The sequence below is a fragment of the Cucumis sativus genome, chromosome 7 (assembly GCF_000004075.3).
Source record: "Cucumis sativus cultivar 9930 chromosome 7, Cucumber_9930_V3, whole genome shotgun sequence".
Lineage (NCBI taxonomy): Eukaryota > Viridiplantae > Streptophyta > Magnoliopsida > Cucurbitales > Cucurbitaceae > Cucumis > Cucumis sativus.
In genome coordinates, this window is record NC_026661.2 from 19,931,561 (window position 1) to 19,952,268 (window position 20,708).

Here is a 20,708-nt window from a genome sequence, read left to right on the forward strand (position 1 = left end):
TCCTAGTTTTCACTCTCCTTGCCATTCTCCCATTTTTTTCAGTCAAAATTATCACTTACCTTTATATTATCCCTTTTCACCCTCACTCTCTCATTCAACTTTATCCCTATAGTAAGAGAGCCATTGACTAATTCAATGGAAGAGAGAAAAACGATTTAAACAGGAAATGAGAAAAACGATTTAAAAAGGAAATGCAATGGTAAAACTTGACAGCAAGAAAAGAACATGAGAACAGAGGAATATTTTTAAGGGATAGAGAAAATAGATAAATTAGAAGAAAAAAAAAATGGAGAATTTAAAAGATTCCATTGCTTTAGTCACAATTATTTCTTCACTTTAGTTGCTTCATCACATTCAAACCCTAATTCTACTTTACTCTATTATTTATCCACGAGTTTTCATATTCTCTATTCCAATCCCTACGACTCATTGGGAATAAAGTGTTCAACCAAAGCTATATATTTGTAAAAATTGGTCAAATTTTAGCTTTTGGTTTGCACGTTTCTCTCATTTTTATTTACCATATATTGTTCCTTTTAATGTCGAGTGTAAATAATCTACGATAATGAGTCTACGTAAGACGAGAGAATACACGTTTCCACGAATGATGGAGTTTTACTTAAATAATACTTAGATTTTAACCCATTTTAATTTGTAAGATAATTATTAGATAAAAAATGGATATATTTTGATAAATAGTAAGAACAAAAATCAACAATTAAGAAATTTGATGAAGGAGATGTTAGATGATATTTTCAAATATATGAAATTTAACAACACTAGAACAAAATTTAACAATAATAAACTTCTATCACTTTCATGAATAGTTTTACTATATTTTATAAAAAAAATTAAACTAAGTAGCTTTCGTATGCTTTTTCTTTTTAAAAAATGCATTAAGATATTTTTTCCTCGAATAAATTTAAACCAAAATCTCGATGACACCGATGCACGAAGCCGACGGGGAAAAACTTGCAGCAAAGGTCAAAATAATCGAACTTCACACTTTCCGAATCCGATAATCCAAAAGCCATAAATTTCTGACCCTTCACACCGCCGAAGAGCCGAAGGAATCGAACAGGAATGAGCGGTCGATCACGTCGGTTTCCGTCGTTCTTCTCCGGCTCAGCTTCTGGATTCAATTGAATCACCATCGTCTTCTTCAACCTCCTTAATCGGAAGAATACTGCTATTGATTCCATTATCTTTCTCTTCTGGATATTTCTATTTGTTTCCTTTTCACACGAACTCGTTGTTGATGGCTTTGGCGACTAATATGAGAAGAAATGCATGCGTCGTCACCAATTGGCTTGTAGCGTCTGGAAAATTAAATTTCCTATCGGTTTGTGCTTTCCGTTTCCATTAATTTGCTGCCTCGTTTTTTTTTTTTTTTTTTTGTATCGGATAAACTAGCTTTGTCTGCTGAAATTTTGATGATAATCAAACCATGATTCGTTTTTGCTTTAGGTGCTTTGAATTGCTTGTCTCAATTATTCCCGCTTCCTCGTCGATTTCATTTTTACTATTTTTAAAGTTGATTGTACTTTAGGAATAGTCGACATTTAATTACTGTTTAAATTATTTGGTTTGAACTTTCGGGAGCATTCTATATCCAATATTTAGAAATTTAGTTGAGATAGAGATATTTGCATTATCCTTCTCATATTCTTTCATTGTTTCTTGACATTTGAATTGTCATAACTGCTATTGAGCTCTTATATATATCTTATTTAAAATAGGTGGGATCTGAAAATCCATCTTTCTCCATCATCAGAAAAATGAATGGTCTTAGAATCTTTGGGAATCAACTGGAGGCTTCAAGAACGTATGCTACTTCTTGTGCTAAGTTGTCGGATGAAATCCAGAAAGAGAATTCAGACTCTAATATGTTGGTTGATTCATTTGGAAGGATGCACACTTACTTAAGGATATCACTGACAGAACGGTGCAACTTGCGATGTCAGTACTGTATGCCTGCAGAAGGTGTAGATCTGACTTCCAGCCCGAAGCTTCTTACTCGGAATGAAATTATTCGATTGGCTAATCTTTTTGTAAGCTCTGGTGTAAATAAAATTCGCTTGACTGGTGGGGAGCCTACTATTAGGAAAGATATTGAGGATATATGTTTCGAACTGTCTAATTTAAAAGGTTTGAAAACATTGGCTATGACCACGAATGGAATAGTGCTTGCAAGAAAACTTCCCAAGCTTAAAGAATGTGGGCTTTCGGCTATTAATATTAGTTTGGATACATTGGTGCCAGCAAAGTTTGAATTCATGACCCGGCGCAAGGGGCATGAAAAGGTTATGGAATCTATCAATGCTGCAGTAGACCTTGGTTACAATCCTGTTAAAGTATGTACTATCCTTCAATAGAAAACTGTCCTTTTTGGACTGTTAATTATTCTCATTTCTCTTCTATCAATTCTGTGTTGTCTTTGGAAGTTTGCTAATTCATTTTCTGGTTGATTCTTAATATGCAGACATAAAATGTTATTATTCATGTCTCATACCGGGCACATGCTCTTACAAGGAATTTTCTTTTACGTGACTTTTTTTCCAGGTGAACTGTGTTATAATGCGTGGTTTCAATGATGATGAGATTTGCAATTTTGTTGAGTTGACTCGTGAGAAACCAATTAATATTCGATTCATTGAGTTTATGCCCTTTGATGGAAATGTTTGGAATGTTAAGAAACTGGTACCCTACTCAGAAATTTTGCAAACAGTGGTAAGGTAGAATTCTCACGGGCAATCAATCTAAAAGATTTTAGATTTTTCCTCTAATGTTCTTTCTATATGCTAATTCCTTATATATTCCTATTTTGCTGCACAGGCTAAAAACTTCACAAACCTTACACGACTTGGAGATCATCCTACAGAGACAGCAAAGAATTTCAGGATAGATGGGCACCAGGGTAGCGTTTCGTTTATCACATCAATGACAGAGCATTTTTGTGCTGGTTGCAATAGATTGCGACTTTTAGCAGATGGAAACTTCAAAGTCTGCTTGTTTGGTCCCTCGGAGGTAAATTTTCTTCTAGTCTATTGTTGCACTTATCTTAGAATGAGAGTATGAGAGATAAATTTGTTTTGAGTGTAAATCCCCAATTGATAGTCTCCTTGGAAAGTCTTGTAAATTCGTTGATATTTCACGGTCTCGAAGATTTTATTTATTTATTTTTTTTCCAAAGGTGCTTTTGATTGGTTTGCTATCGACTAACATCTGTCCTTGGCTTTATAATGCTTGTGACAATGGAGGGGATGTAGAACATCACTTGGATATGTGATGAACCTAGGCCTTAAAAGATGGCCATGGTTAGTATTTATTTGGTTCTCAGAGGTACCTGGTTTTTCTTGTGGGCTTCTTGAAGTAAGGCCCACGTGTATCCTAAATCTTGATCTTAGTGATATTTAGATAAAATGATTTCCTCTTGCAATAGCTATTACTTTTTCAGAGGACGCATCCTCTAGACAGGGGAGAATTTAATATTATCGAACCTAGTGAGTAAGTACATGGATGAGAATAGTCTCTTCTGATGACCTTACTAATATTTCTTATTCATAAATAAATCAGTCCTCAAAAGACCCGTACTTTTTTCAGACCAAATTGAATTTCATACATATGCTGTTTCAATAGCCAAATGGCAGTACAAAAAGGTTTTCAGTTGAATGCCTGCAACCATAATTTCCTCCCCCTCCCTCTTCCTTATTACCTTGCTAACGACAATATGATGCCATTGTGCACAGAGAGAGTTGGATGGACTTTTAGATTAATTACCTTTTCAAAGTGTTCCATTTGCTACTTGATCTTCATTTGCTTAGTTTTACACCACCTATGGACCAAGTTATTCTGTAGTGGACTGATGGCATGGTTTCCTGGTAGGAGGCCCCATCCTGTGTTTTAAGTGTTTGATTCATTGATATTCCGAGCAGAAAAACTCTACTCTGCACATTAATATATTAGAAACCATTAATTTCAGGTTAGCTTGAGAGACCCACTTCGTCAAGGTGCTGATGATAACGAGCTAAGGGAAATAATTCGTGCAGCGGTACTCAACTATATCTTCTTAAGATGCCCAAAATTTCATATTCTCCCCAATTGATGGATTTCAAGCATTAACTTCTGTGTAACTTTCCATGTCATTAGGTATTGTTGTTAATTGTACTCATGTGTCTCAGGTAAGAAGAAAGAAAGCTTCACATGCTGGAATGTTCGATATTGCAAAGACTGCAAACAGACCCATGATACATATTGGTGGCTAGTCTAAGCTTGGTAATAATACCTTTGCCAATACTATATTGCCTCTCTCCCCTTCCAAACATATTCTAAAGATAAACACACATCTCTGTCAAATCTAAACTGTTTAACTCATCTCGTTAAGGACTAGATGTTTCAGGTTCCATGTCCGTCCAACTAGCTTGACTGGAGTACAAACCTGTTGGTGTATATGGAAACTGTAAAGAAACCGAAGTCAAACCTGTAGTGACAATATGAAGAAGCCTGGTAAGTCAAAATCCATTTAAAGAATAATATATTATTGTAAAATATATGTTTGGCTGTTTCTTGTGCAAGGTTGGTACCATGTTGTCATTTGTAACTTAAATGCTAATACAGTGGTTAGTATTGTTCATTTTGCACCATAACTTTAGTGCAGTAAAGCAAGATTTAATTTCAAATTCAGTAGATCTTCTGATTTTTATTAATATCACATGAAACAAGTGGGTTAGATCAATGAATTTTTTGGTATGACGGGGAAAATTTCAGGAAAATGACACAAGAAAACTGAAAATAGGGTAATGCGAGTAGAAGACATCCTCTTCAATATGTTCTAATATATATTGAATGATAGTAGATTCTTTTTTATTGGTTCAATTGTGATTTGTTACTACTGCATTTAATAGTTGAAATTTAATACGAAAAGTAGATGACACCGAGATTTGAATAGTCTGGTTTACTTTTCTCATGAAGGTATATATATATATTTTTTCTATTTTAACCTAATTAAATAGAAGAGTGTATGCAGCATAATTCTTATTTCATCCGAAGTTTTAAGATTGGGTTATACGCTTGACTTCTTAGGTGCTTAAAAATATTTCTTTTATATATGTATTTGAAAACACCTTTTAAGCACCCGGATAACATGTCCAGAATTCGACTATTTTTTAGTTTGTCCTGTCATGCCCTCTTTTATAAAGCAGGAAAAAGGAAAGAAAAATCTCGATTTGGTTTGGTTTCGTTCAGGGAGGGTGGAAACTACCATCAAACATGGTAAGCAACTTTTAATATTTTACCACCTTGACATCTAGAATATGCATAACAATTCACCAAATTAGAAAGAAAGAAAATGGAACACAAATGACAATTAACAGGCGGAAAAGAATCATTTCAGAACTGCATTCATCTAATGTCGTTTCACATTCTTCATGACTGCCACCGGTGCCAGAGGGAAATTGGAGGGAGCTTCAATAGTCCGAGACCGGACCCGTCGAAAACTGAGAGATCGGTTTGTATTTTTGGAGAATAGTTGAGAAGACTTTGAAAGAATTAGATAGAGTTGAATGTGCACAAAGATGAGGGTTACTTTGATTAGCCTAAGCTTCATCAACGCATGATCCGAAGAGACGGTAGAGTCGTGGAAGTTTCAAAGGTAGTAGTTTTAGTGTTTATGCATGTTCGTTCAATTTCATTCTACAACAAAAGCAATTGAATTTACAGTACTAACAGACTATATAAAAAAAAACCTATTATTTTTGCCAAAATTAAGGATATTTACAAATTTGAAGGTATGAGGTCAAATTGAAAGAGATGAAATTTCATTATTAAAAAAGATTAGATATAAGGTCAAATTGTTTTGAAAATTCAAACTTCTTTGTCACCCCTTTATAATTATGTCAGTGTAATATCTTTTGAGGAACTTATATTATAATCCAATTCTCTAAATTTCACAACCTCCACTTATTTATTATTGGCTCGAACTCGAAGTTCTAATTGAAACTCCGAAGAAGAGGATAAGCGGTGGAACCGTAGAAGTTGTGTACATCATTTGCCTCCATGTTCAAGTCTCAACAACATTCCTCGAAAAGCGTAAGATTGAATTATAATTCCTTTTTGGGTAAACAATAATTTGTTGGAAAATCCAAATGGCATTTTGTTTTATAAAACTAGCACTCATTTTTAAATTCATTTGAACATTTTTTCATCTAGAGCAAGATGGATCACTAAGATTTTATTAAAATATTTTTTTTTTTCAATTTTAAGAGAAGCTTATTGGTCCATCGAAAAAATGTTTAAACTATTTTTCAAGATGTGTGCTAGTTTTACCCGATAAAATCTATTAAGAATTATTTTTAATAATTTTTCTAATTTGTTTCCCCAACTTTCTTTTTATTTTACAATTGTATTAATTTATTCCATATTTTGGAAGATGTGTGAATTAAACTTCAAATTAAACTCTAAATTAATAATTATATCAACTTTTATAAACATATCAAAATTTAAATCATGAAAAATGTATCATCATCCAAATAAAACATGACAAAAGGTTTTAATGGATACATTTAAAATAGTTTAAAATTTAAATTGATATTAAGTGGATTATTGTTCTATTTTTTTTTTCAAACTATTGTTTTATTTTTTGGGTTAAATTACAACTTTTAAACTTTTTATTCTTTAGGCCAGGTCTCTAAACTTGTAAAACTGTAAGTATAATTTCAGGGCTTTCTATTTTTGTATGTAATGAGTTTTAGAATTTTGCTCTCTTACGTTCTTACGTTCTGTGTTAAATTTGTGTTTACCCATTAATTTAATCTTAAAATTCATTAGATAATGAAATAAACAAAACCCAAACACAGATCTAGGGTTCTTAGGGGAAGATTGTGAAAGACGTTGGGGCGTCACTTTCAATGGTATATAGAGGGAGATAGGAAAAAGCGTTTTTTAGTGTTTGAAAAGTGCGTGTCAGTTAATTTGTCTACGGCGGCTGTGCTACCTTTTATTTTCTTATGAAAGATTCCAATTTAAAAGGAGCAATTTGGCCCGACGACTGATGGGTTAACAGAAAAAAAGAAGAAGTGAAAAGGAACGATGAGGAAGACCACCATGAAAATGACTTTCTATGTTGCTTTTTCAATTTGTTTGCTTCTTTCCAAATGCAATGTCTATTTGGATCTAACTCGCACCTTTACCGAGGGCAGTTTGTATCGACTTAAGTTCCTTTACCGTTAATGTCGACCCTAATCCTTCAATACAAATGTAATCTATCTTAACAAAGTGCACTACACGTTTTGTAATCTATCAAATCACATGTTTATTGTAGTCCTAAAGTGAATAAGACAGTCGTCTACTGCAACAAAAAAAAGTTAACAATAAAGGTGAGAATATTTTTCTAATGAATCATGTATTTCTATTGTGATATTTATTTTTCATACAATAGATTGTGAGAACAATAGAAAAACACAATGAAGATGGTTAAGGCTACAATAAACATAAACAATCTTAAAGTAATAGTTTATAACTTATGTAGATTTCAAACGTTTGTTAAAGACAAGTTATTAATGCATGTGAATGGTCCATACAAAACAATTTGATTGAAGTCGATGTTAAAATGGTTTAGAATAAGTCGAAGATCTAATTAGACTAAACAAGGTTGGAAGTTTAGGATGTCAATTAAAAGTGCTAAGCAAAATGGAACTTTGTTTTCCTTAAGGGAATATTCTGCTTGAATATACCAAATGTGAAACTTTTACGAGAGGGGACCGATGGAGGAAGTTGGAATTCCCATGGATTCGTCTAGTAGTTAATATGAGTGAACAAATCTTTCAATCCATGAAGTTAAGTGATGGTGACTAACTAGCCACGATTTAAATGAGCCTTAGACCATATGTAAGTGGAAAAAAATTATATTTTGATTTTTATACTTTAATTTAATTTAACGAGTCTCCTTAAAAAGGGACATTTTGATCTTCATACTTTAAATCTTGATGTATTCATCATTAAATTTTTTGTTGTCCAAAATCACAAGAGAATCGCTATAATTAAATAATTATATTCAAAATTCTCATTAAAAAATTAGTATATGTCAACCTAATATCTATTAATATATAGTTTCTTTTTTTATTTATTATTATTATTTTGGAAAGTTAAGTAAAAAGTATCTTCAAACTAACGATGAAAACTAAGTTTATTGATTGAAAGTACATCAACTGAACCTCAAAAAATATAAGGATCCAAGTAACATTTCAATCCAAGAGAAAAAAAAAAAAAAAACCAACGCAAGTAAGAAGAAAGAAACAAAAGAAGGCACAATGAAATATGGATTATAAGTTGTTGAATCTATTTCTCAATAGATTGAAACTGCAGAACTTTATATATAAATATATATATATATATAGAGAGAGAGAGAGAGCGAGAGCCTCATAGACTCAAACCATGACTAAAAGAGAGAAGGGAAACATTGCTAGGTGATAAGATTAACAATGTAAACAAGGTTCATCTCTTATTATGTTGAGACATGGTTACCGAAGATGAAGAAGGAGAAGAATAAGAAGAAGATAGCAGAGTCTTTCTCTGTAGCAATTTACACTTCCAATCAATCATCTACTTGGGGTAGCTGCTTTCTAAGATTCATCTAACAACCATATATTCTACTATATTACCTGCATTAACAAAATAAATGACAGTAAAAGTAAGTTAATATTAACTAGATGAATCCTTGCTTTAAGGAAACATGTAAACATTAAGATTCCTCCAATACAAGTAAAATCATTAAGCATTGCTAGCATATGATACAACTTAGTAAAATATGTATACAGCACATCACAAATAAGTTGGGTGATGGGGTTTCTTCATGTTTAAGGTGCCTTTTTAGAACTCAAGGCCATAACAGATCGTGTTCATATAAGCTTTGTCCTATTCAAGGTTGTTTTAGAGAACACAGAAGCATAAATCTCACTTTTGCAGTTCACAAGGACTCGGAAGTTGCATAAAAACATGAAAGAAATTGTGCAATGCTAGAAAGAACTCCCATCTTCCTTTCAATTGGTCTAAGCGTTGGAAATTTGCAGGCATGAAGTAATGACTCATGTTAAAGTTTTAGGAAAGACGAATCATTAGGGTGGTACAAGAGCATAAGATTATAAGTTCTGTAGACTAACTTGCATTGTAAGCCTAGAGTCGTGAGTGTCCTTACGGCCCATTAACATATTCCTTGTCATCGCCAGGTATGTCTTCCTAGTAAATGTTTATAGTATTTAATGAATTAGATTTTGCAAAACTTAATGTCTTACTAGGTCATGTTTTACTTGACTGAGAATCTAATAGAAGCCAGTTGCATATGGTTGCTATGATATGGCAGCCAAGCTTATCCTCTTCTTCAGCCTGCTTATCATACCTTGTATTGGCGGAGAAATACTGCTCATAAAAACATTCCTTAAATCGTTCTCAAGTCATAGGTCCTGCTTTGGTATCAATTCATCTTTCTGCGAACTGCCACCAGATCTCATCACTGTTTGTAAGCACAAATACTGAACACTAAAGCTTCTATCATCAGGGCACTTTAGAAAACGAAAAATAGTCTCAATTAAGGACAAGCAAAATTCTGCCTTCATGGGGTCCTTTGATGATCCATCAAATGTGTGAGGATTATACTTCCTAAAGTCCCGCAAGTACTTGGCTTCAAGCGATCAATCTTGTTGGTCCTAAACCTAGACTTGAATCTGCTGGCTACCTGATCAGCCACAGCTGTTCCAACCATCTACTGTGCATTCTCACCATCATAGTTGTAACGATTGCCTCTACTTGTGCTGCCAATGCAACAAAATCACTTTCGATGTTGGATGGGGCTTGCTACTATGAAGCCACTGGCGCATCCTAAGTTTGACCTCCTGCAACGTTCCCTTGCATTTATGACATGAGAGGGTCTTGTGGCAGTGGAGGATCTTACAGCACTAGAGGGTCCTGCAACTTAAACTTTTCCTCTAATAAGCCAACCTCGTCTAACCCTTCCTCTTCTGCGTGGTGCCGTATCCTAAGAACCATACGTAACTAGCTTTTATTATTTTCCCAGTCCAACGAAACATGACCTACTGAGCCATTAAGTCAAACAAAATCTCATGCATTAAATATTGTAAACATTTACTGGGAGAACATATCTGGCGATGAAAATGGGATTTGTTAATGGACTATAGGGACATTATGGACTTACAATATAAGTCAATCTACAAAACCTATAACATTATGGTCTCATACCAACGATAATGAACCAACTTTCCTAAGACCTTTTACATCAGTCGATACTTCATACATGCAAATTCCAAAACAAAATGCCGAACCAATTTCAAGACTTTCGCTCAGCTTCATGATTCTTGCAGGTTACTTAAAGTTTAAAGATAGGCCAGAACCATCTTACGATAGTGCACATAAGCCAACGATCATCAAATAGAAAGAAGGCAGCAAAAGCATGGGAAACCAAGTTTGCGATGAGATGATAGTCGTATACATGCACCAACCATTGGTAATGGTATGGACGTATGGTTTATAGTTCAAAACCAGGAAGGTTATACAAAGTTAAAGTTCAATGGTCTTTTCTATGGGAGTTTTAAACTAGATTTCTAAGAATTCTTGAAATGTTTATAACAGGCCCTGTTGAATTCATTTTTAGTCTTTTTGCATTATCACCACAGAACCATTCGAAGAGCCATCAGTAGGAAATAAAAGCAGAAAGCTTGGATCAAGCTTCCATCTTTATCTAAGAGCGGTATGCTCTAGATGGATGTTTCAAGTAAAAAACACAACCATCATAAATCCTGAAAAGACTATCAAAACTGCCCAATCAATGAGTTCCTAAGCTCTAAGAACTCAACTCAGTCATTGGCACTCTATTTGTTATTACTTGTCAATTTAGATCAAATATAAACTCCTTCATTTATCATTTCCAAGCTCGGTGTAGAAATCCATCTTCTCAACACAAACTACAAGAACATGGAAAACTAATAAAAACAAAAGTCAAAAGAGAGGAGAACACAAACCTCAATTTATGCAGAAACAAAACTCGAAGGAGAAACTCCAATATCCTGAACTACAGTCCCAGCATCCTCAGTTATAGGTCCATCCATTCCCAAAAACCCATTTTCATCACCATTGCTATTGACAATTACAATCCCATCATCAGTAGCCACACTAGAAACAGTTTCAACACTGTCGGTCTGTTCCCCACTCTCCATCATAGCAACCCCAAACTGAGTGGGTGATTGAAACGAATCCACATGAATTCCCTCACTAGAAATAGAACTATGCCTTCTAGCCATGAGTTCCAAAGTAGTCCTCAACCCATAACTATCTTCTTGATGCATCAGATCTCTAGCCCTCAACAAGGCACTAGTCCTACATCTCACACGATCCGAGGGGTCATCAGAAGGAAGCTTAAAACGGCAAAGCGGACAAGAATCATGATTAGAAAGCCAAGGAAGAATGCAATCTGGATGATAAAGATGAGAACAAGGGAGCTGTTTGGCTTCAACCTCAAGAAGGAACTGATCCTTACAGATAGCACAAATTAAAACTGGGTCTTCATCGAGCAAGGCGGAGGTGACTTTAATAGTGGGAATCGCCATGACAGAGGCCTTGATCGGAGTAAATGGGTTGAAAGGGACAGATGGGACGAAATCAGACTCGGATGAATCTGCAAGGTGCTGGAAAAGACGGAGGAACTGAGGGCTATTAAGGAGGTAATTGTCATCGGAAGTGATCGGAAGTGGGTCGACAAAGACGAAGGATGATGGATCGGAATCTGTGGGGGGAGAAGAGGAATTGGGGTTGTCGGAAATGGAAGAAGAGGAAGTGGGTATGGTGAAATCCATGTGTTCGATGAAGTCAGTGAGGCAGTGGGGGCAAACAAGAGAGGAAGAGGAAGAAGAAGAAGAAGAAGACGATGATGAAGAAGAAGGGGAAACCAAAGTGACGCTCATATCGCACTCGTGGCACCAGTAGGTGTGGCGTTCGGCGGCGGCGGTGGCGGTAATAGTGGCGGAGGACATGGTTTTTTACCACACCTGAGGTGACGGTAGCGATGAAATTAGGCGTTTCAATCGATCTGGTCCCTCAAAATTGGGTAAAGATGAGAGATTTTGAGAGATTGGATGTAGTTTTGAAAATGGGTTTTAGCGCAGTTGTTAGTGGCAGAGTTGCCCGCGTGGGTCCGTCCCCCATTCCCTTACCTTTATTTGGTGGGTTGTAGCTTTCCATAGATTTCTCAATTTACATTTTATATCAAATTTACATTCTTTCATTTCACTGATTCACTCTCTTTGCCTATTTCCCTTGCATTTCATCTCAACTCACTTTAGTTTTAGTTACGCCCTATATCTAGAATCTTAATATATAAACCCTTTCATAAAAAATATACATATATCATCTAATGTTATAGCATAGTGTCACGCTCTTGTGTGTTAATTTTGTGTGACTAATATGCACTAAAACCTACCTTATCAGGGAGGTACAAATTTAAAAGGGTTAATTTACATTAATCGTTAATAGATTTAATGAAGTACAAAGGGGTCTAATGTGGGTAAAAAGAAAGTTAACAACTCTTGTGAATTAAAAATAATAATTACAATGGGAAGTGTAACTTCTTTTTTAAAATCACTCCAACACAAATTACTTTATATAAGGCCTCGATCCACGCTTTGGATTCCATCTAAAATTAAAATAACAATTAAAAAGGACTAATAGTAATCTTTACATTAAAAATTAATATAAACAGATATCTTATGACACATCCAAACTCTTCGTCAACATAAAAACAAATCCAAAGAGTGCATATCAAAGACACTTACAATAATACTTTCAATTGATCAGTACTATAAAGTAGTAGAAAATTTTAGCTAGGAGTAAAAATTCCTATTATTCCATCGTTGAACGTATGGGTTGTCTCGTTCGGATCATCACCGGCTCAAGAGAGGAAACCACCGTTCTTGGAAGTAAGATTGATAAGAGACCATGAAAAGAAGAAGAACCAACAGAAACCCCACGCCCCAAGGTGTTCCTCCAGCGCGATGGAGCGAGTCTTTTTCCGGTAGGGGGATGAGGGATGGCAAGTGACCGCTTTTGGTGTTGGAGAGCCAGTGGACGAGGAGGAGTAGGAGAAGAGGTGAGACGATGAGGAGGAGCTTGAGTTGGTCGAAAACGTCTTCCACCGCAGACTCGTAATTGGAGTACCAAGAGAAGGACAAGAACATGAGGAGGATGAGGAAGAAGAAGCAAAGATGAAGAGGAAAAGTGGGCTGAGAGTGGGTATTTGCCATTGGAACGAGGACGACGGCGGTTTAGAGAGGTTGCTAATGAGAGGCGATTTAGGAAGAAAAATGGTGTGTGTGTATGCGTTTGGTTTAGGACTTTGTTTTGTTTTTTTGGTGCATTGGGAAAATTTCATGTGGCTATTAAAGGCTTTATATATAAGTCGGAAATGGGAATTTGGGATTATTATTCATCACTTTATCTTTCTCATATTTCTTTATTAAACAAATAACATCTATCCCTTACTCTAATTAGGTTTATTTGACCCTTTTTTTCACTGAGTTTTTAGACTAAAACTTATTCTATTACATGCAACTCGGTTCATATCACCGTGATATCTTCTAATATTTATGAAGATAAATTTACAGTGTAGATAAAAATAGAGTGTGGTATGATATACTTTTGTAGAATTGTAAATTATTTTAAATGTAGAATATACTTTTAGTGAGTACGTACAACATATTCAATTAAGTGGTGTCTAATTAAAAATACTAGGAAAATTGTAAAAAATAGTAATTTTGATAAAATATTTATAGCATATAACAAAAAATTTAGACTTTGTTAATAATAGATATTGATAGTCACTGATATCATTATGTCAGTGCTAGTGATAAAATTATGTTAGTGATAGTACTATCATTCATAAAATTCAAAATTTTGTTATAGTTCGTAAATATTTTAATTTTTTTATTTTAAAAATACCTCAAAATACTATTATCGTATTCATAAATCACTTTGAAATGTGTTTTCGATATTACATATATTCAATTCAATTTGAATTTTTAAATAAATTTTCATACATATTGAAAATTTGATTTTGAATGATTAAACATTTTCACGGTGCATAATTTTTAAAAGTGGTATTTGTAAAAAGAGCAAAAAAAATTATTATAATATGATACATGTCACCACATTTTATAAATTGGAAAAGTAACAAATTTAAAAGTCAATAACACTTTGATAAACCTTTAATAGTCGTCTGGTATAATTAATTACTTATCATATTCGTAATATGTAAAAATAAATGTTATATTGTTATTATTGTCACCTGATGCAGTTTTTCTTTTAAAGATGATTTTAACTGTTTTAAAATTACTTACAAACAGATGGCGTCGTATCATAAATAGATGCACAACAATCATAGTAAAGAAATCTACTTCTACCTAATCATTCAATAAAATTAATAATAATAAAAACAAAGATTAATATAATTAAAATGTACATCTTCATCGAAAGGTTTGATGTCTATGTTTATTATTGGGTAGGTTAGTAATTAGTATTATTGTTCCTTTTACCTTAAAGAAAGAAAAAAATTTAAATTTCTTAAAGAATTATTCAAGTTTGGTGGTTACAATTATTGAATATATACTCCAACGGAAGAAAAAAATGAATGCAATTGAATAATTGCTCATCACCATTTATTTTTACTACATTTTTATTATTCAAACAGTAACTCCTTTCAATTTGTAATACTTCCTATTGATTTTAAAATTAAATTAAATGGTTCATGTACATAACATCAAATTTTGAATTATCCTATATGAACAAAAATCCAAGAGGAACAACATTTTGCCACGAAGAATTAGGTTGTAGACAAAAAGAAATATCGTTTTTCTATTAATATTTTTTCACATATCATTATATGAATAAGAACAAATTCTTGAACTCAACCAATCGCCAAGAAAAACAATAAATTTTATTTAAAATTCATCCACCCATATATTATCTAAGATATCAACCAAAATTTCACATCTTTTAAAAGTATAAAAACCAAAGCAAAAGAGTTAAATGTAAGTTCAATCACATCAATATAAAAAGTTCTCTCCACCATAATAACAAAACAAAATGGGAAAGCCAAATAAATATTTTTTAATTTAAAGCATAAGAAAAGAAAAATATAAATTAAAAATATAATAAAAATAAAAAGTGTATGGTGGAGATTGGAGTCAGAAACTAAAAGCCAACCAGAACCCGCCACGTACGACCGACCTTACATCTACCTAGGAAAAGTAAATATTAATTAAAAAGAAAAAGTCAGGAGAAAAGAAAAGACATAGGAGAGGTGGAAAAATCGATGGCCACGTCATTTTATCACTTTACTTTTCTTTAAATTATGTGATTGGGCCTCATCCATTAGCGCACTGCCATGTGTCCTTTTTATATTAATAATAAATGACGTTATAAAAGTATGTTATTATAAGTAGTTAATGTGTAGAACTCATCTTTTAAAGTTACCTGTCTGTCAGATATTGGAGATGAATGTAATTGCTCATCCACTTACCTTTGGAGTGCAGCTGTATTATTGTTATTACTATCAATCTCTCATTTTTCATGTGTCTATTCTCCTCATTGTCCTCTACTACCATAATTATTTATTCATCCTTCATAAATTTAATTCATTATCCAATTTTTTAGTTTATAGGAAAATTTTAGTTTTTTTTTTTTTTTTTACAGTTATTTAGTTTTTGATATTAATGTTTATTGATTAATTTATAATAATTATAAAGTATAATTTATAAATTATTTTTGATGAATATGTTTTTTTGATTCATGAATTTTAAAAATAGACGTTTTTTTGTTATCTCTCTTCTCTCACGTTCCTTTCTATTCTCTTCCATTCCATTATGTCTATTAGATTAGACATCATAGCTTTATTCCCATATACTTTTCATTTTTTTTTAAATGTAATGAAGATGACAATAATAGAACAATGGCTTCCCAGATGGAATCATCAATCATGCATGTGCTGTGTTGTATATACGTAGCTCAACACACACATGACTCACTCAGAAAGTTGCTTAATTAATTCATTACTTTTATCACTTTAAAGTAAACAAATTTGAAAACCTTAATGCATAAGCATATGAGAATTCTGCAACAAGAAAGGGACAAAAAAGTATTGGAAATAATTAGCTAAAAGATCAGAAAGATTAATGTATTAAAAAGAAAAACTAAAAGATCTCATACAGTAGTAAGTAATAAAGTGAATATATCATATTATAAACATACAGTGGTAACAGAAAAGAAAAATGATTGGTGCATGGAATCTAAACCTTATGTATATATTATAAGAAAAACAATAATACATATCTCTAAAGTTTAGAACTACATGTACTCGTGAAAATTCTAAACCAAATTTTGATGTCAATTTAAATTCTCAACTTTATAAGTCGTTGAAAAATATTATTTGAGACTCGTATTTGATTAATAATAGATTGAAATGTCACATTTGAAATTGTCTTGAAATATTTTCCCTCCATAAATTCTTCATATGTCGGATTTTTAAGAATATAGATGAATAAATTAAAGTTTAAACTGATTCGTGCTTGTAAAAATTTGGAAAGTTCAACAGATAGAATTATAAATTTTACACATATTGTTTGTTTAAATTGGACATTGAAATCTGATCACTCCTAAACCATAAATCAGGGTTTAGGGTTGTTGAACTAAAAGACATTAAAATCGAATCTTCAGGCTTCAAAGAAGCGGGGTTCAGGATGGCCCAACAGGCCACGGGACTGGAGACTATGAAGTTGGGCTTCTTCACGATATATCTTATATTGGGCTGTCTAGATGTCAATATGGGCTTTTCTTTGTTGTGAAATGGACCCAAGAGAGGAGGATGTCATTTATCAATGTTAGTGTGGAAAATGCCATTGTTTGTATATTAATGTAAATGTAGCTATGTGGTTCAAAAGTATACATAGGTCGCTAGAATGGTTAGAGCATATATTCTCGAACAAGAAATTAAAGTCGTTACTAATCTACCTCTATCGTCTACAATGGAGAAGCCATTATGAATAACACGAAATCTTATTTCATTATGCGATTTATAATTTTATAATTTGATAGTGATGCATTATTAGATGTTTAATTGAGAAGTGCGATTGAGATAACAACATGGCTGGACTCATTTTTTAAAAGGGCAAAATGTTTATATTTCAATTTAAACACATCTTTTTAAAAATTTCCTATTTTTAACCACCACGAGCATCAGCATCAGCATTTATACTTCAAACATTGACAACTCAAATTGTACTGTTTATAATTTCACATCTCACAATGTTGATTTGTTATTGAAGCTGAAGAATAAAAGTTGTATATGTCACTATTACGTAAATCACATCTAGAAATTGGAATTTATATCGTCATGGAAAAGCCATTAATTTGTCCCGAAATACACTAGTGGGTTTGGTGAAAGATTCCCACCACTATCCTTCCATTCCTCATTTCATGACACGTGTCCATTTAATTAAAAACGTCGTTTTCTTATTACATAATAATAATAATTCCATCACTTTCTTTTTCTTTTTCCTTTTTCAAATCACTCATTTTTAGTACATCCTAAAAACAATATTTGAATTTCAAAAAGTCAGAACCTCTATTCTTATTATATAACAAATATAAATATTATTCCATCCTTTTTTTCACCTATAAATGTTGGGTATATAGTAGATAAGATTTTCAATATTCTGACGTCAATTTTTATTCCCCAATTCACTCATTAAATTGACCCATTCACTTATTGCCCCCCACACACATACATAGGTGTGACGATAAATCAATATAATAATTTTAGTTGTCAAGACAACATATGAAGTGTTTTTATATTATTGAATATTTTGACCAAAATGATAAATGTTTGTTGATGGTAATTTAACGTATATATTTGTGCGAAGGAAAAATTATTTCAATAATATCTATTAATTTGTAAATAAAGTAGTTGGAGTTAAGATATACAAAGATGTTTCTAGAGTAATCAAAGGGGAAAGGCAACAAAAGAAAATGTGTTTTTGGACGTGTTTATATATAATTTATATCAGTGGAGTGGTATGAAAGCACAAAAAAATTTGTCAATGCAAAATGATGACTTCTTTAGTGCAACCACCACCATAGGATTGTTTTTCTTTTTTAAAAATAACTATATGAACCTAAAACAGGATGTTGGTTTTAAATCAATTTTAAAATACACAAACTATATTAAATCTAAATTATTTATAAGCAAGTTTGCACTTAGAAAAGTCAATTGATACTCCATATTCGTTTACTCGATGCACACTACTTTATGTATTATACGTTTTACAATTATCTCAAATACAAATTTTTTAGTTGTTATGGTTCATTTTTTTTTTATGAATATATAAAATTAAATAAAAATTTAGAAAAAGAAAAAGAAAAAGAATTCCTACTACAGCATTTACTTGCACACATAAAAGGAAGTGGAAACCTCTAAACTTTTCTCTTCATCTTGGCTTTCTTCTACTTTTCACCAATTACCAAAATGGAGGGTTGTCGTCGTTTTAGTTTCAAATGGCTTTGGTTAATAATGCTGCTGCTAAGGTCACCGTCGTGGGTGAGGTTTGTAGGTGGAGATGATAAGAAAGACAGAGAGGAATGCACACCGCAATTGGCTGGGATGGCCACATGTCTGCCCTACGTGAGCGGTGATGCAAAGGCTCCGACGCCTGACTGTTGCAGTGGACTAAAGGAAGTGCTTCAGAACGACAAGAAGTGCTTATGTGTTATAGTTAGAGATCGGAATGACCCTGACTTGGGGCTTCAAATAAATGTCACGTTGGCCTTAAGCTTGCCTGATATTTGCCATGCCACTGCCAATGTCTCCAATTGTCCAGGTAAATTCACCCAATCAAAATTACTGATCATTTTATTTTTTTTACATACATGTTTTAGTCCTTCTTCCCATTAGAGTATTCATTTTTTTGGGCTTAGATTTAATGTTGGCAGTGTTTGGGTTGTAACGAGTAAAGTTGTTTAGTTGTGGTTAATATGCTATTTCTTTAATTGTGACGTTGATAATTTATTTAAGTAAAACATAGGAGTAGAGTTAACATTTGAATCGAATATGTTTTAGAGTTCGGCGTGATTCTTCAGTTAAAGGTTCGGTCATAACGAAATATGATGCTTTGGTATGTAGATTGACAGAGACTTGAAAGATAAAAAACAAAAATTCTTCCTAAATTCTTAGAAATTTAGAAAAGTTGGAAAATTATTTGTTCCTTATTTGAAATTTGTTTTTCTTTCTTTTAGATGAAGAATTAGAACTTGAGATAACTAAGCTAACCTCCGTTAGTCTAACACCTACTACTAAGTGTGTGGTTCGATATCCATTTCAACTTGAAGTTTTTTTTTTATTACAAAAAGCAAACAAAAGAAAATTAGTTCAATTCGATTTTTAATCATAACGGTATAAATATTCAGGTTCACTTTCCAAACCCAAAATTAGATTGAACTTAATTTTCTCATATTTTTAAATTAAACAGAACACCGTCACTATTAATATTAAATTTTTAGTTCAATTTTGTTAAGGATTTCGAACTAAATTATTAAATTAATACAAATCAAAATTTGATAGATTCAATCATATTTAAAATCTATATCATAACATATATTTTTAAATATTTGTTTGTTTGTTTTTGATGCAGCTCTATTAAACATGCCATCAAATTCAAGCGATGCGCAAGTCTTTTATCAATTGGGGAAAGGAAAAAGCTCCTCTGCTTTAGCACCTGCTCCCATGCTAAGCCCTTCTTCTTCTCCTACCATTAATTCCACAGGTAATGTGCCAGCCTCTTCACCTTTTTTCTTTTCTTTTCCTTTTAATAATAATTTTAAAATTATTATTCATAAAAGAAAATTTATATGGTTATTAATGGTTTTTTTGTTTGTGAAAATTGTAGTTGGAGGGGGAAGTAAAAGTGGGGCAGAGGGTGAAGGTTACAAGAGAGGAAAGAAAAGGGTAGCATTGGAGATTTTGGTTGTTGTTGCTCCTCTATTGCTTTTGCTTTAGTTGGATTATATTATTCAATATCATGTGTACAAAAAGGCACACATTTTCAGCATATTCATGCTTTTATATTCCTATCACATATCTAAATTCATCTTCTAAAATCCACTTTGAGTATTGATGTATGTTATCTTAATTTAATAAAATATGTGTTTTAACCCATCATCTAAATTATGTTTCTCAAATTGTTCTTATATTAACAACTTTACCACAACTTGAACGCATGAAATTCACATCTCCTGTGTTTAGATTAAATACTAACCATAACTTTCATACAAATATATTTTGAACGTTTTTCAAATATAGTATGTAGAAGTTGATAGGTAGTGAAATTTCAATAAATTTTATAAATATTTTCAATAATTTTGTCATTATAAAAAATTACCATAGTTTGTTATCGTGTTTTTAAAACTTATAATAAAATTAGAGATATTTTTAAGAGATGTTTACAAAAATAGCAAAAAAAAAAAAAAAAAGTAACAAATTTAAAAATGGATAGCTGTATGATATATTGTTATAATTGCAATATGTAAAAAAGAAGTGCTATTCACTATCTTTTTTCTAAATTCTTTATTACACAATGCAATTTTTCTATTTTCAAAATTAATGA

The 20,708-nt window shown here is 32.5% G+C and overlaps 4 protein-coding genes across 8 annotated transcripts; 2 read left to right on the plus strand and 2 right to left on the minus strand.

The window, feature by feature from the left end:
* Nucleotides 1–918: 918 nt before the first annotated feature.
* On the plus strand, nucleotides 919–5,948 carry LOC101220174 (GTP 3',8-cyclase, mitochondrial). 4 transcript variants are annotated; one of them, XR_004218439.1, is made up of 9 exons: nucleotides 919–1,342; nucleotides 1,740–2,354; nucleotides 2,563–2,730; nucleotides 2,836–3,027; nucleotides 3,983–4,051; nucleotides 4,182–4,275; nucleotides 4,391–4,506; nucleotides 5,202–5,271; nucleotides 5,447–5,948. XR_004218439.1 is itself a non-coding variant. In XM_031889282.1 (7 exons), the coding sequence occupies exons 1-6, from the start codon at nucleotides 1,259–1,261 to the stop codon at nucleotides 4,263–4,265; spliced, it is 1,212 nt and encodes a 403-aa protein (XP_031745142.1). In that variant the 5' UTR covers nucleotides 919–1,258; the 3' UTR covers nucleotides 4,266–4,275; nucleotides 4,391–4,706. The 4 variants fall into 4 exon arrangements, 2 of the variants coding, with proteins under 2 accessions (XP_031745142.1, XP_004135901.1); XR_004218438.1 differs by having other exon boundaries at nucleotides 4,400–4,506; XM_031889282.1 differs by lacking the exons at nucleotides 5,202–5,271; nucleotides 5,447–5,948 and having other exon boundaries at nucleotides 4,391–4,706.
* A 2,364-nt stretch (nucleotides 5,949–8,312) lies between these two features.
* On the minus strand, nucleotides 8,313–12,240 carry LOC101219937 (E3 ubiquitin-protein ligase RING1-like). Of its 2 annotated transcripts, XR_970130.2 has the most exons (3): nucleotides 11,028–12,240; nucleotides 9,392–10,027; nucleotides 8,313–8,657 (listed from the first exon to the last, which is right to left on the minus strand). XR_970130.2 is itself a non-coding variant. In XM_004135852.3 (2 exons), the coding sequence occupies exon 1, from the start codon at nucleotides 12,033–12,035 to the stop codon at nucleotides 11,034–11,036; it is 1,002 nt and encodes a 333-aa protein (XP_004135900.2). In that variant the 5' UTR covers nucleotides 12,036–12,225; the 3' UTR covers nucleotides 8,313–8,657; nucleotides 11,028–11,033. The 2 variants fall into 2 exon arrangements, 1 of the variants encoding a protein (XP_004135900.2); XM_004135852.3 differs by lacking the exon at nucleotides 9,392–10,027 and having other exon boundaries at nucleotides 11,028–12,225.
* A 364-nt stretch (nucleotides 12,241–12,604) lies between these two features.
* LOC101219783 lies at nucleotides 12,605–13,434 on the minus strand. Its single transcript, XM_011661172.2, has one exon. It carries the CDS (start codon nucleotides 13,299–13,301, stop codon nucleotides 12,942–12,944), a length of 360 nt encoding a protein of 119 aa, XP_011659474.1. The 5' UTR covers nucleotides 13,302–13,434; the 3' UTR covers nucleotides 12,605–12,941.
* A 5,079-nt stretch (nucleotides 13,435–18,513) lies between these two features.
* On the plus strand, nucleotides 18,514–20,269 carry LOC101219542 (protein YLS3). Its single transcript, XM_004135851.3, has 3 exons — nucleotides 18,514–18,926; nucleotides 19,737–19,868; nucleotides 19,992–20,269. Exons 1-3 carry the CDS (start codon nucleotides 18,575–18,577, stop codon nucleotides 20,099–20,101), a joined length of 594 nt encoding a protein of 197 aa, XP_004135899.1. The 5' UTR covers nucleotides 18,514–18,574; the 3' UTR covers nucleotides 20,102–20,269.
* Nucleotides 20,270–20,708: the final 439 nt, after the last annotated feature.